General features: G+C 47.2%; 1 protein-coding gene across 1 annotated transcript; it reads right to left on the reverse strand.

Moving 5' to 3' along the window:
- Positions 1 to 289: 289 nt before the first annotated feature.
- Positions 290 to 12,325, reverse strand: hepacam2 (HEPACAM family member 2; the record flags this gene model as incomplete). Its single annotated transcript, XM_084455056.1, has 9 exons — positions 290 to 406; positions 766 to 839; positions 1,344 to 1,378; positions 1,534 to 1,555; positions 2,349 to 2,477; positions 3,464 to 3,763; positions 6,649 to 6,933; positions 7,383 to 7,736; positions 12,265 to 12,325. 9 exons carry the CDS (start codon positions 12,323 to 12,325, stop codon positions 290 to 292), a joined length of 1,377 nt encoding a protein of 458 aa, XP_084311182.1.
- Positions 12,326 to 14,719: the final 2,394 nt, after the last annotated feature.

Raw genomic sequence — 14,719 nt, forward strand, 5'->3', positions numbered from 1 at the left:
CCAGGAAAGTGCTTACGACGTGATGTTTACGACGTGATGTTTACGACGTGATGTTTACGACGTGATGTTCTGAGGAGAATACCTGATCGGGAGATGAAACCTCATATATGTATGCTAAGTCTCTGTGTGGAATAATGAGATCCAGATCTCATTATTTAGATAAGATAGAGTCTACACCGGCATGTCCACCTCCAGACTGGACTCATGGTTCCTCTGGAGTCATGGTTCCTCTGGAGTCATGGTTCTCGAGTCATGGTTCCTCGGGAGTCATGGTTCCTCTTACTGTGGTTCACTTTAGCAAACTCTGAGTGGGCGTGCCGTCGGGGATGTGCCTGATGACATCATAGATGGTGGTGTGCAGATCCTGGACGGACTCCAGATGGGCAAGAGACCTGCTGCTTGATGCCTGTGAAAACACCGGATATCAAGGCAAGGCAAGGCAAGTTTATTTATATAGCACATTTCAGCCACAGGGCAATTCAAGGTGCTTTACATGAGACATTAAAAGCATTCAAACAAAAAGCAAGACATTATAGACATTTAAAACAAAAGGCAGGACAAATTAAAAGCGTTAAAACAAAAAGCAAGTCATTATAGACATTTAAACAAAAAGCAGGACAAATAGAATATGTATTATTATTATACTATTATTATTATTACTATTATTATTATTATCAGACATATTTTCCGGTAGAAAATGGTGATTAATAGCGATTATTTCTTCAGTTCATAACATTGGGTTATAGAGTAAGACATGCAACATACCAGCGTCAATTCCATTTTCCCAGGTATTGAGACGAACTCGTAAATGCCAAAATCTTCAGTTGCATCCTCATGACCTGAAGGTGGTATTTTGCTGATGGTTAATAGCCTAATAACTGGTAGTTACTATGGAAACGTACATGCTTTTATTGTTGGTATCATGAAGCTTCATCAAGCACCTCTAAACCCATGCATGTTTGTTATGGATGCCGTCAACTCTTCCTGGTTTCTGTCAGCCATGTTTGTTTTCTTACTGATATTGTCTACTGTATATCCGGTTTCGGGAGAGTCACAACCACATACAAAGAGTAGTGCCTCCCTAGACAGAAGCTAGACCCACGGTTAGCAATTAAAACTCCTTAGCTTAGCCACACAAGTACCCAACTGGAACACAGCTAAGGTGCCTTGTCTTAACTGGGCAAACAAGCTCTGATGAGGCTACTGTAGTTGATCTATGTTGACGGAGGGATTATGAGGGGTATTATTGACACAGGCTAGGTAAACAGTACAGCTTCACAACAGGCAGGTTAGCTGGGTACGTAGCTAGGGTGTAAATGTTATAGGTGGAGACGTTAGCTCACCTGAGCGATGGGGGCGCTTCTGTTCTGTTAAAGGTCTGCAGGTGATGCAAATGAATCGGTTAATAATTAAAACTCCTTCATTTGCATACAGGGTTCATTTGCATACTTAATATATTATAATTAATATTATTAACTGAAGTAGCCTATAATAAGTTATGCAAAATGCAGTGAAATATAATAATGATCGTACCTCTTGTAGATGTTCATGAGTACTGTAAAGAGAGACCATATAAGAATGTTTTCATTTTCCTCAAATACAATAATACAAACTATTTATGTTTACAGTTAGATAACAAATTGCATCATTTAGCATGATGAGTGTGTGCTTTCTGAATGGCAGACTAGGTCCGAACACAGAGTTTCTCCTCATATGAGCTAGTATAATAATAATAATAATAATAATAATAATAATAATAATAATACATTTTATATATAAGGTGCCTTTCTGGTCAGGTGGACCAAGACCTAAGAGGAAGAGAGACCAGGCCCGGAGGAAGCCCGGGGCCCTCGTCTTGAGCCAGGCCCAGACGGAGGGCCCGCCTGCGAGCGGCTGGTGGCCGGGCTTACCATGGAGCCCGGCCGGGCCCAGCCCAAAAGAGCTACGTGGAAGCACCATCTCCTCCGTCCCTCGGACCCACCACCCACGGGAGGAACTGTCGGGGTCGGGTGCGCTGCCAACTAGGTGGCAGTGAAAGCGGTGGGCACCGACGGACCGGACCCGAGCGGCAGAGGCTGGCTCTGGGGACATGGAACGTGACCTCGCTGGGGGGGAAGGAGCCGGAGCTTGTGAGGGAGGTGGAGCGATACCAATTACACCTGGTGGGGCTAACCTCCACGCACAGCACCGGCACAACATCAACAATCACAGTGAATAGGCCTGTCTAAAAAGGTGGGTTTTCAGGTGGGATTTAAAAATGGACATGGAGTCGGTATTCCTATGAGCGCAGTCAGCCCTCGAACCACCTCTGCTACAAAGGTAAGCTGTCAGTCAGGATGACCTCTCACCTCTTTTGGGATGACAGGTCCTCCTGATGAAGACCAGCAGCATACATGCGATGATGAATAGGGAGCAGACCACCATAATGGCCACCTGGGGAGACACGGAGCCGCTCTCCTGAGTGTGCATCTCCTTCCCTGGAACCACAGAAGAAGAACTCGACATTCAGTCAGTCAAATCTAAACGGTTAAAGATAAACACGGTCTTAGGGTTCTAGCTCGATCAATGGGCCAAAGTGACCTGTTGGACATCAGACTGATCATTCACAGATATACTGTGTTATTAGACGGTTTCATTTGTTGCATATTATATAACAGCTAGTTCCGACCAAGTAATTTGATTGGACAAGAGGCATTCCAGGAGTGTTGATGTAGTGTGTAACAGCACTGGGACTTTTAACTATCACTCCATTGCACAGCTAGCTAACTATGTGCAGCTAATGACGAATGATGGAATACCAATTATCTTGGAGGCCTCGTACCTATGATCGAATCACAGCCGTGCTGATGTTCAGTATAACAGCCCTCCCTCTCGAGTGATATCGCTTATGCAGCTAACATTCTGTTTCTTTTTCCCACGAGACAGAGAGTACATATCTGTGTTGCTCTACACACAGAAACCCCACATGCTATAAAACTCAGTCAACGGTCAGAACAGATGTTATCCATTGTTTGCTCTCCAATATAGAGCCATTGGACTTTAACACACTAGGACAAAGAGATGGCTACCTGGCAACTCTGGGGGGGGGGGGTATTACAGTCATATTCATGGCACCAGGTTTCCTCATAGACTTCACCTGGTAAGATCAGCTAGTTCTCTGATAAAGCGTCAACCTCCTGTAGGAGTCTCAATCAAAACAAAGAGTGTGAGGAGATTCCACTTGTAGGTTTCAGATGTACATTCTGTCTCAACCTTTATCCAGCTTTCTCTTCTCCAGCCCATATATGGTAGCTTCCTGTTTTTTGGCATTTATTATTTGGGGATTCACTGACAGAGAGTGTGTAGATCTGAACCGGTGTGTGTGTGTGTGTGTGTGTGTGTGTGTGTGTGTGTGTGTGTGTGTGTGTGTGTGTGTGTGTGTGTGTGTGTGTGCGCGCGCACGCACGCGTGTGTCTCCGCCCACCTATTCCCAGACTGGCCACCACCAGGGTGAACTGGGTCTGGTCGTGTTTCTGGGTGACGTTGTTGAAGGCGCGGCACAGGAAGTCCTCCGCCTGCGCCAGCCGGTAGCGCTGCACCCGGAGACGCGGCCCCACGCCGATGACCTCGCTGGCGTTGCTGCTCTTGGAGATCCACTCGCAGATGTTGGGCGGGTTGGAGTCGGCCAGGCAGTCGAAGGAGACCAGCTCCCCGGGGTTGACGGTGAAGACGCCGCCTGTTCTCAGGCCCTGGCCGGAGTTAACGGTCAGGTTGTAGGGCCCGTCTGAGGAGAGAGAGGGGGATTAAGGGTGCGTTCGTTTATAACTGGGAGGTGGCAAATTGCGACTTGCTACTAGGAATGATTAAATAAAACGCTGCTTGAACTCACACTTCCTCGTCGCAAATTCGGATATGTTTCTCAGCCCCCAGTTGCTGTCTGACGTCAATATCATATCATATCATCATCATATCATTCGCTATAGCTCGAATGCACACAGGTCGGAGGTAGGTATTTTGCCACTTGTGACTTGCCATGTCCGACCACAAACAAATGCACCAAGAGAATACAAAAAAAGCATATGAGTGCGCACAACTCCAAATTAATCTGGAGCAGTCACGGGTGAGGGTCAAGTGCTATAATAAATGAAGGAAACCACCGGCACTCACGAGATAGACAATGGTCTTCAAAACTTTAATGGGCAGGAATGAACGTTTCGGCCTTTAGCCTTCATCAGCATACTATGCTGATGAAGACCATTGACCATTGTCTATCTCGTGAGTGCGGGTGCTTTATTTCATTGATTAAGAGAATACGACACACTTCTGTGTGGGATCTACAGCGCATGTGACAAGACGACAAACGCTACAAGAGAAGAGTGCTCCATCCGTTTTCACAGCTGCCCATGTTGGACGTTTAAGCTTAGCATAATGCTAACTACAGTAGCTAAATAGATTAAAAATCTAAGTATAGCCATCTACATTCAGTAGCCTAAAACCTCCAACATGGCTAACTGATGATGGGCCTTGAAAACCCTCTATACCGACCTCTAAAAGCTGCTACAGTGTTAGTTTATCCATGTCCAGGTGTACCCAAGCAAGACTTGTGTTGGCTGGAAGTATGTTATGCCGGTATTTCCAATGTTGATGACTACTGTCGGCTGTAGCTCAGTTGGTAGAGCGGGTTGTTCATTAATCGAAAGGTCAGTGGTTTGAATCCCAGGTCCGACTGTCCACATGTCAAAGCACTATATAAGTGCAGTCCATTTACCATTTACTGTCAGTCATTTCTCATCGGGTCTTCCCATAGCCCTCTTGGTAACACGCTCACTGGTTAATCCTGGAATACAGTCTCTTAATATTCCAAAGAAAGTCCCAACACTATATGTGAGCTCTGTCAATTGTAATCAAATGAGAATAGCTGCTTGCAACATTGCCATGATAGTGAAACTACAGCGATGTTAGTATCACCACAGAACACAGGACCTCTTTCAGAGCTGAGACCGAAATGCAAATAGCAGACACTTCTGTTTTCACATCACTCACAGCCCTCACATGGAGGGGATTTACATAGCAGGATTACTCATTGAGGACCAAGAGGATGTGTGTGTGTCTGTGCACTTCTGCTGGGTGGAACAACATTATGTTGAGGAAACGGGAACACCCGCACACTGTCTTCACTTGCTCAACAAATCCAATTTAATGATACACAACTATTTCACTTTCGAGATGCACTGTGTGTAGCTATATAGCCTACTATAGTAAGTATATAGTATGAAATTAAATTAGTCTCTCTCTTCATTGTGATATCAGGCTAGCTAGTATCAAAGTGGCCATCTCTGGACAAGCGGTAACACTCCTGGTGAAATAGCTCCAGTCTGCACATCTAAAAACGATGCTTTGTGAAAAGCTAGTGAGGAATAGTAAATGGTAAATGGACTGCACTTATATAGCGCTTTTCCACCTTAGCGGCAATCAAAGCGCTTTACAATGGCCTCTCATTCACCCATTCACACACACATTCACACACCAATGGCGGTAGCTGCCATGCAAGGTGCTAACCTGCTCATTGGGAGCAATTTGGGGTTAGGTGTCTTGCTCAAGGACACTCCGACATGTGGACAGTCGGAGCTGGGATTCGAACCACTGACCCTTCGATCATTGAATGACCCGCTCTACCAACTGAGCTACAGCGGCCCCCGTACTCCCCTGAGGAAGAGGGGTATTACATTCTCCTTCAAACAGGTGTGGGGGAGGAGCTCAGGCCGTTATGGCACAGTCTCTTAAGCGCATGAACAATCCCCTAGACCATGGGTTCCCAAACTCCATCAATGTGGGCCTCCCCTCTGAAAACAGTGACACACCCGCGCCCCCCCAACCCCCCAAATGTGTCCATTTTGCAAGGCAGCGTTAGCTAGCCCATAACGTTACACAGCTAAGTTAGCTCGGTGGCACCTGCTGCTAGTTAACGTTATGATGTTTTCGCACAATACATTCATGCCTGCGGGGGGAGGCTCTCTCTGAACTATCCACACATTTAGTATACATCTCTCCCATTATTTATTTAGATCTTCTGACCTTTAAAATCACGTTTCATTCATAAAAACCATAGAAAATTCTAAAATAAAAAATGTTTTCCTTTTTTTTCTTCTAACCATCCCTCCGCGCCTCCCCTGAATTTCTTTGGGGCCCCCCAGGGGAGGCCCGCCTCACAGTTTGGGAATGCCTGCCCTAGAGGCTAGAGTCCCTGTCCTGGTGGCTTCCTCTCCCTGCTGTGTTCCTTGCTCTTTTCATCCTGTCCCAGTAGACATGTTTCCATCCACTTGTCAATCGAATTGTGTGAGGATCGCTAAAAATATGAATGCGAATAAAGCCGGTGAACGTGCGTTTCCATCTAGAGCTTTAAATCGGATAAAGCATTTATCACAAAAGACTTTTATCGAACAAGAGAAAATCCGATGAGATCGACAGTACAAACTTTTTGTCGATGTTCATGATTTTTAATCCAATTTTACTGTTTCCATAAGGCATTTTTAATTCAATATAACTTAATTCGCATAAAATGTGTGGATGGAAACATGGCTACTGATACTCATCAGTATTGACAAAATACCGAAGGAAAGCAAATGAGCCATCCTCCTTAAAAAAAAACTACAACCAGACTTGACTTACAGAAGACACTGAGGTCCAGGGGGTGACTCTGTCTGAGGCTGATGTAGTTCCAGGCCACACAGCGGTACCGACCCATGTCCGCCTTCTTCGCCGGGCTGATCACCAGTGTGGCGTTATCCCCGGAGAACCAGTGTCTGGCGCTAGAACCGATGGGGACGTTGTTCCTCAGCCACTGGAAATGGACCCTGGTGCCAGTCTCGACGGAACAAGTCCAAGTTACGTTCTCCTTGTCCTCCACCACCGGGGAAGAGGGGGTCTTCACGATGTGAGGGGCGGAGACGGGCACTGAAAGATGAGGTGAAGATGGAAGATGGTTGAAAAATTGGATAGGTCACAATATGTTTATCATCATATGACATCATGTTAGACCTGTTGGGAAATTTTGAGGCTGTGATTTAATTGGATTACGTTATATATAGATATAGATAAAGATATAGATATAGATATAGATATAGATATAGATATAGATATAGATATAGATATAGATTTCGATATAGATATATATATATGTATCTAGATGTAGGAATAAGAGTCTGGACTTGTTGAATTGCTTTGTTGTGCGGACACCAGGACGGCTAGCTGTCATTAAATTAGCAGCTAGTGGGGATAATAAAACTAAACTAAACCCTGTTGTCTGCACTCACTCATTCACTCACTCATTCACTCACTCATTCACTCACGCATTCACACACACATTCACACACACACTCACACACACATTCACACACACTCACCATCCACGGTGACGATGACCCTTCTCTCCTCCGTCAGACGGGTCCTCTGCGGAAACTGGATGTTGAGCTCCAGGTGATACTCCCCCTCGGCTTGCTCGTCCAATCGGTGGATGAGGAGCGAGGCGTTGGGCGGACGGAAGGAGAAGCGGCTCCTCATGGCCATGTTGGAGATCGCTGTGCCGTTGACGAAGGTGACAAGCTGCGTTTTGTCACCGGACGACGGGGTTTGGTACCAGGTCCCCTGGACCTCGGCCTCGTCCAATCGGAAGAGGATCTCCACAGGGAGGAGGAGGGACTTCCCCTTAACACCGTGGAGGACCGATGATGGAACGTGCACGAATTCAGAGTTGACTTCTGTGGTGGTAGAACGGGGAGGAGAGAGAGAGAGAGAGAGAGAGAGAGAGAGAGAGAGAGAGAGAGAGAGAGAGAGAGAGAGAGAGAGAGAGAGAGAGAGAGAGAGAGAGGAATTGATGACAAACGTCAACATAGCTTAGTAAACATTTTGTGCCTGTATCGTCATCATCAGATTTGATATGATCGAACCATTTTAATTTCAGAAGGGACAACACAGGTATATTCTAGGTCCACCCATAGAATAGTCTTCATTTGAAGCTTTTCACCTCCATGTGGTTGATTTAGTGAGAATCTCATTAGAAGCTGTCCCACTGATATGGATGACACTGCAGATGTGTCATCTCCAGAATATCTCTGGATGAGTGAGACTGTGAAACCTGCAGCTTTTGTGAACAGTAGTTATTTTAAGACTAAGTTCCACTGATTGTCACACACCTGAGTGTGTGAAATTTGTTCTCCGCATTTGACCCATCCCCTGGGGGAGCGGTGAGCAGCAGCAGCGGTGCCGCGCTCGGGAATCATTTGGTGATTAACTAACTATCATTTGTTGACTAACCCCCCAATTCCAATTGATGCTGAGTGTCAAGCAGGGAGGCAATGTGTCCCATTTTTATAGTCTTTGGTATGACTCGGCCGGGGATCGAACCCACAACCTGTCTCTGGGCGGACACTCTACCACTAGGCCACAGAGCTGGTTTTCCTAACCAGGAAGACAATCTATAGCTTGTATACAGAGAATTATAGGCTGCTCTTGGCAAAACACAAACCACTCACTCTGATGTGTCCCACAATGGATGTTCATGCAATTCAGTTTAAAAAAAATACTTTTAATGATCCTATTTCTTTTATCCAGGACCCTGTCCTGAACGTGTGCTGAACAAATGTTGACCCGCCTCCTGGCTGACTGTAGTCAGACAGATGATTAAAGTCTGGCCTCATTTATGCCAACTGGTCTCTGAACAAACAACTGGGTGTTATGAAGGAGCCGTTGGATCCTTGTTGTGTGCTCTGTTTACATTAGCGTAGCTCCCGTTGTGTGTTGAGCGTCTTGCATAATGGATAACTGCAGTGACAAGGATGACCTTTAGAATACAATAGAATACAAAAACCACAAGTGAATTTAAGGTGCTTTAGTCTCACACCAGGTGGGTTTCAGAGTGGGAAGCTCCAGAACAAACCCAACTCCCAGAAGATTCGGCTGTTTTGACCACAGAGAACAAACAGAGGTCATGATTCCCGGAGCTACGGAGGCCAGAGGGCTGTAAGGCTGCTAGGTTTGGATCAGTAGCTCACAGGTAAATAAACTCATCCTTGCTCCTCTTCCCTCCTTTCTATCTCCCCCTCTCTCTCTCTCACTCCCTCGCTCTCTCACTCCCTCTCTCTCTCACTCCCTCTCTCTCTCACCCCCTCTCTCTCTCACTCCCTCGCTCTCTCACTCCCTCTCTCTCTCACTCCCTCTCTCTCTCACTCCCTCTCTCACTCCCTCTCTATCTGCCCCCTCTCTCTCTCACTCCCTCGCTCTCTCACTCCCTCTCTCTCTCACTCCCTCTCTCTCTCACTCCCTCTCTATCTGCCCCCTCTCTCTCTCACTCCCTCTCTCTCTCAATCCCTCGCTCTCTCACTCCCTCTCTCTCTCACGCCCTCTCTCTCACTCCCTCGCTCTCTCACTCTCTCTCTCTCTCACTCCTCTCTCTCTCACTCCCTCTCTCACTCCCTCTCTATCTGCCCCCTCTCTCTCTCACTCCCTCTCTCTCACTCCCTCTCTATCTGCCCCCTCTCTCTCTCATTCCCTCTCTCTCTCACTCCCTCTCTCTCTCACTCCCTCTCTCTCTCACTCCCTCGCTCTCTCACTCCCTCTCTCTCTCACGCCCTCTCTCTCTCACTCCCTCGCTCTCTCACTCCCTCTCTCTCTCACTCCCTCTCTCTCTCACGCCCTCTCTCTCTCACGCCCTCTCTCTCTCACTCCCTCGCTCTCTCACTCCCTCTCTCTCTCACTCCCTCTCTCTCTCACTCCCTCTCTCTCTCACCCCCTCTCTCTCTCACTCTCTCTCTCTCTCACTCCCTCTCTCTCTCTCTCACCCCCTCTCTAAACGCTCTGCATCCTAATTTACCAAGTGCTATGCCTCTTTTATCTACCTATGTTATATTGTCTATCCCCTCTTTTTTTTATCACCCATCTCTCTCTTTCTCCCTTATCTGTCTCTCTCTTCTCCTTGTCCTGCCCCCCCCCCCCTCCCCCTTCCTCCCTCTGTCCCTCTGTCCTTCCTAGCGGGTGTCTCTGGGGACATTCTGTCCTTCCTAGCGGTTGTCTCTGGGGACATTCTGTCCTTCCTAGCGGGTGTCTCTGGGGACATTCTGTCCTTCCTAGCGGTTGTCTCTGGGGACATTCTGTCCTTCCTAGCGGTTGTCTCTGGGGACATTCTGTCCTTCCTAGCGGTTGTCTCTGGGGACATTCGGTCCTTCCTAGCGGTTGTCTCTGGGGACATTCTGTCCTTCCTAGCGGGTGTCTCTGGGGACATTCGGTCCTTCCTAGCGGGTGTCTCTGGGGACATTCTGTCCCTCCTAGCGGTTGTCTCTGGGGACATTCGGTCCGTGCCTAGCGGTTGTCTTTGGGGACATTCGGTCCTTCCTAGCGGTTGTCTCTGGGGACATTCGGTCCGTGCCTAGCGGTTGTCTTTGGGGACATTCGGTCCTTCCTAGCGGTTGTCTCTGGGGACATTCGGTCCGTGCCTAGCGGTTGTCTTTGGGGACATTCGGTCCTTCCTAGCGGTTGTCTCTGGGGACATTCGGTCCGTGCCTAGCGGTTGTCTCTGGGGACATTCGGTCCGTGCCTAGCGGTTGTCTCTGGGGACATTCGGTCCGTGCCTGCCGGGGCCCTGAGACTGCTGCTAGTGTTGCTCATCACAATAGGTTCCAGTGTGCCTGGTGTTATGTGCTAAATAATACACGCCACACCGACCACCCCAATGGCTCACGGACGCCTGCAGGCCGCGGCGTGTGTGTGTGTGTGTGTGTGTGTGTGTGTGTGTGTGCGCGTGTGAAGAGTGTGCCTGTGTTTACCCCAGCGCAGGCCTGGTGAATGCACGGAGCAGCCTGGAGTGTGGCGAGCCGGCAGCGCCACTGTTGACCCCAAAACAAGACGGGGATTGTTGTGGTGATAAGGGACAGTGACCAGAGAGGTTTCAGTGACAATGATGTTTTGAGGTGAGGGGATGTCTTGACTAAGAGACACACACACACATTTTAACACGCAGAACACCGATCTATTGACACTGTTTGTTTGGTAAATGAAGACCACCAGTGCCTGATCATGGACCCCCCGCCCCACACAATGCCCCCACCCCTGCCCCTCAACCCACATGGAAACACAGCCCCTAAGTAAAGTAAGTAGTAAACCTGATGGTCCAGTGGGATTGAAACAGAGACTAGATGTCTGAGGTCCTCACTTAGACGGTTTATTTAGTCATCTAGGAGCTGTTGGTCTCTTATCAACAGCCTAACGTTGCTGAGTCACTATAGTAAGGCCAGGATGACAGTCTTTCTCCTGTCTCCTACCTCACACACACACACACACACACACACAGAAAAAAAGAACTTTCAGTAAGAATCGCTCAACTCACCAAAGTCAGATTATATAATTATGAAGACAATAAAACTAAGACTATCAACTCCGATTCAAACTCAAGGGTTTGAACTTTATCGAAGGATAAACCCCTTGAGATGAATCATCTCGTTTTAAGGGGGTCCTTGAAACACAGACGCAGAAACACATACACAAACACACACACACACACACACTCGCAACCCCCAACCCACCCACACCCCACATACCATTTATAAAGAGTTAAACACAGTCAGAGACAAGAACACGTTGATTTCAGATGAACAAATTGAGAGTGCAAGGCAGGCTATTCACAACTTAGGTAACAGGCAAACAGTTAAGTAGACCTATGCTAAATTCACTATCCTAGTTCAACTAAGATGACCTAAATAACTTTGTAGCTCGGCAACACCTTTATAACATGATAATTGTCTAGACCTGGTTACTTCTATACATAACTTAAAAGGCAAGTGACAGGCAAACAAAGCCATGTATGAACCATGATTTTACATGGACACACAGGTATGAGACGTATTGAAAGGAATGTTGGAACATTGCCCTTAATAACTAAATCATAGGTAAAGAGACTACTTGCAAGATGGACTCATCAGTGTGAGCTTTCTACCTGTTTGATTCCCTCTATAGTACCTCTCCTTCACTTTCACTCAGGTGACAGCATAAAGGCAGCTCAAACCCAGCTGATCCTAACCCAAAACCCAGCTAACCCCAACCCAAAACCCAGCTAACCCCAACCCAAATAACCCTCCCACAATTTCTTGAGACAAAGTTCCAACCCGGCGTTCAAACACCCGACCAGCGGCTACTCTTCAGCCTCGCCCCGCTGTGCCGGAATCCCAAACACGGCGACCGTAGAGACGGTAACGCCAACAGCCGCGCCGCCAGCACAGCGCCGTTCCCCCTTCTCACCTGAGAGGACGAGCAGCAAGGTGCAGACGTGCAGCGCGGAGCTTCTGGCTATGGCCTCCATGACGGGTGCATCCTATTCTCTGGGGGAGCAGTGTGGCTTGTGTCGGGCAGGCAGAGCGAGGCTGGAGGAGGAGAGGGAGGAGGAGGAGGAGGAGGTGTTGGTTTTGACAGCATTTGCCAGGGAAATGAGAGGAGGAGGCGGCGGCCTGGAGGCTGTGTGCAGCCCAGGCCCCTCCCATGGGGCAGGCGTAGGAAGAGGTCCACCTGGCAGAGGACGGGACAGCATGGAGAACCTGGGAGGAGACAGACAGGGAGAGTGGGAGTCAGGGTGACACGCGCACACACACACACACAGACACACACACACACACACACACACAGAAAAAAACAATATTTGCATATGTACAAATGCACATTACAAATGCATACATATATACATACATACATGCATTCACTCTCACTCTCTCTCTCTCTCTCTCTCTCTCTCTCTCTCACACACACACACACACACACACATAAAAGAAGAGAACATTGTTTCTAGACAGGTTGTGTGTAGCTGTGGTTACAAAGCCCTGTCAGCTCCAGGCACCCAGGTGTATAGTTACTGAGCGACCGGTGAGAGACTCTGTATGGGGAAGGAATGTAAGTCCTGATTAGTTGGAGGGGACCGCTGGACATGCTGCAGAAAGCAAGGAGGAGGTGACCAACATTATCGCCGGTCTTACTGTATGAAACTAATGTCTGCGGCGTGTACAGACTACACTCTCACACACACACACACGGCCGTGGGCTACACTTAAGTTTATCTTTCTGCCTCTTTACTTCAACTCTGAATCAGATTTGTATTTTCGTGTGGTCTTCCTGAAAAGGATCCGATCAGTCTAGAAAATGAACTGCTCCATGTTGTGAACGAGGGCCATTCTATACTTCCTCAATGTGTCTCGTTCTGTGGCAGCTTAGTGATGTCACCATTGTAACAAAGCTAGGCCTTTATAGCCACGGTGGCAAGCAGTAAAGTAGTCCACTCAGCGATGGCATGGCCTATTCATTAAGAAAGACAATCGTTGAACCATAATGAGTCAGACACATGTGGTGTCTTGTCCATGGCCCAGCTAAGCTTACTATGAAAAGCACTCAACACAGGACAATATTTAGAGCTCAGGGTAATTGTTTGTTTATTTTGTTTGTTTATTTAATTTAAAAGAAGGGACAATGCACATTAAAATGTCCCTCAAATCGGATTGACCAAATGGTCAATATCTCCAGAGTGAAAGGTCATAGCCTCTCCCAACCACCACCTACCCCCACTAATTCCTAGGCTAGCTTTCAAATGAAACCATCCGTGAAGCTCTACGACGTTCCCTTAATTTTGCAATACATTGTCAATGCATTGTCAATGCAGTGTTTTTTGGTTAGGTTAGGCAATATCTCCAGAGTGAAAGGTCATAGCCTCTCCCAACCACCACCTACCCCCACTAATTCCTAGGCTAGCTTTGTTGTTCTAAACTTTGTAGTTCGTTCTCATAGATCAGTCTGTTAAAACTACAAATTCTTCCCTGTGTGACATCACTTCCCTGTCCTCTTCATCCTGAAACTATGTCACTTCCTTTTTCACTATATAACCTATCGACCTCATCCTCAAGCATGGATGTATTAATAGAACTGGATACAGCCACTCCATTCACTGACCGATATCAACAATGAAGCCCTATTGAACTGCGCCATCTTGGCAAATTTGTAGTCATTTGACTATTTCCGGTGACTTTTGTACTTGCGCAGTTGTGCTTTTCTGGCCTTCCGGTGACTTTTGTACTTGCGCAGTTGAGCTTTTCTGTCCGACGCGCGTCCACGAAAAAGTTCACCTTTATATGAAATGTAGACGCACGTTCCCGGCTCTCTCGGCTCTCCCCGCTTTGATTTAGCAATGAAAACCGGCTTGCATATTAACCTGTTTTTGTCAAATATGTCCATTGGAGAAATTATTTTTTCATCCAGATATTTTAGTTTTAACAGGTTAAATATAACTGAACATGTTTTGTTTGCTAGTAGATGGTATTCATTCCGTTCGCGATAACGTTATTGCAGCCAGGCTAAATTCCTCCAGGGAGCCAGTGACCGGCGAGTTGAAGAGCTTCACTCCCCGCCAGCAGGAGCTTTGGCCGCTGCTACCGCATCTCGGATAACCCGCTGAGTTCGTGGCTGCTATTTCACATTCGCCCTTGATCAATCGAATCTTATCTCCGTATAAATACACATTAAGCCTATATCGCCTTATTCACCACAAAATATGTTTCAATCTGAGGTTATTTTCATAGATAGATTTTGCCTCATTTTTGATAATTTACTGCCATGCAGGCCGTCTGCGCTGTCCCCAGCACCACCTAAACAGAGGAAGTTTGAAATGTCAAAATATTCCCAAGCATGTATTTCCATTCGTAAATCACATTAGCTGACC

The sequence above is a fragment of the Borostomias antarcticus genome (assembly GCF_949987555.1).
Source record: "Borostomias antarcticus genome assembly, chromosome: 21".
Lineage (NCBI taxonomy): Eukaryota > Metazoa > Chordata > Actinopteri > Stomiiformes > Stomiidae > Borostomias > Borostomias antarcticus.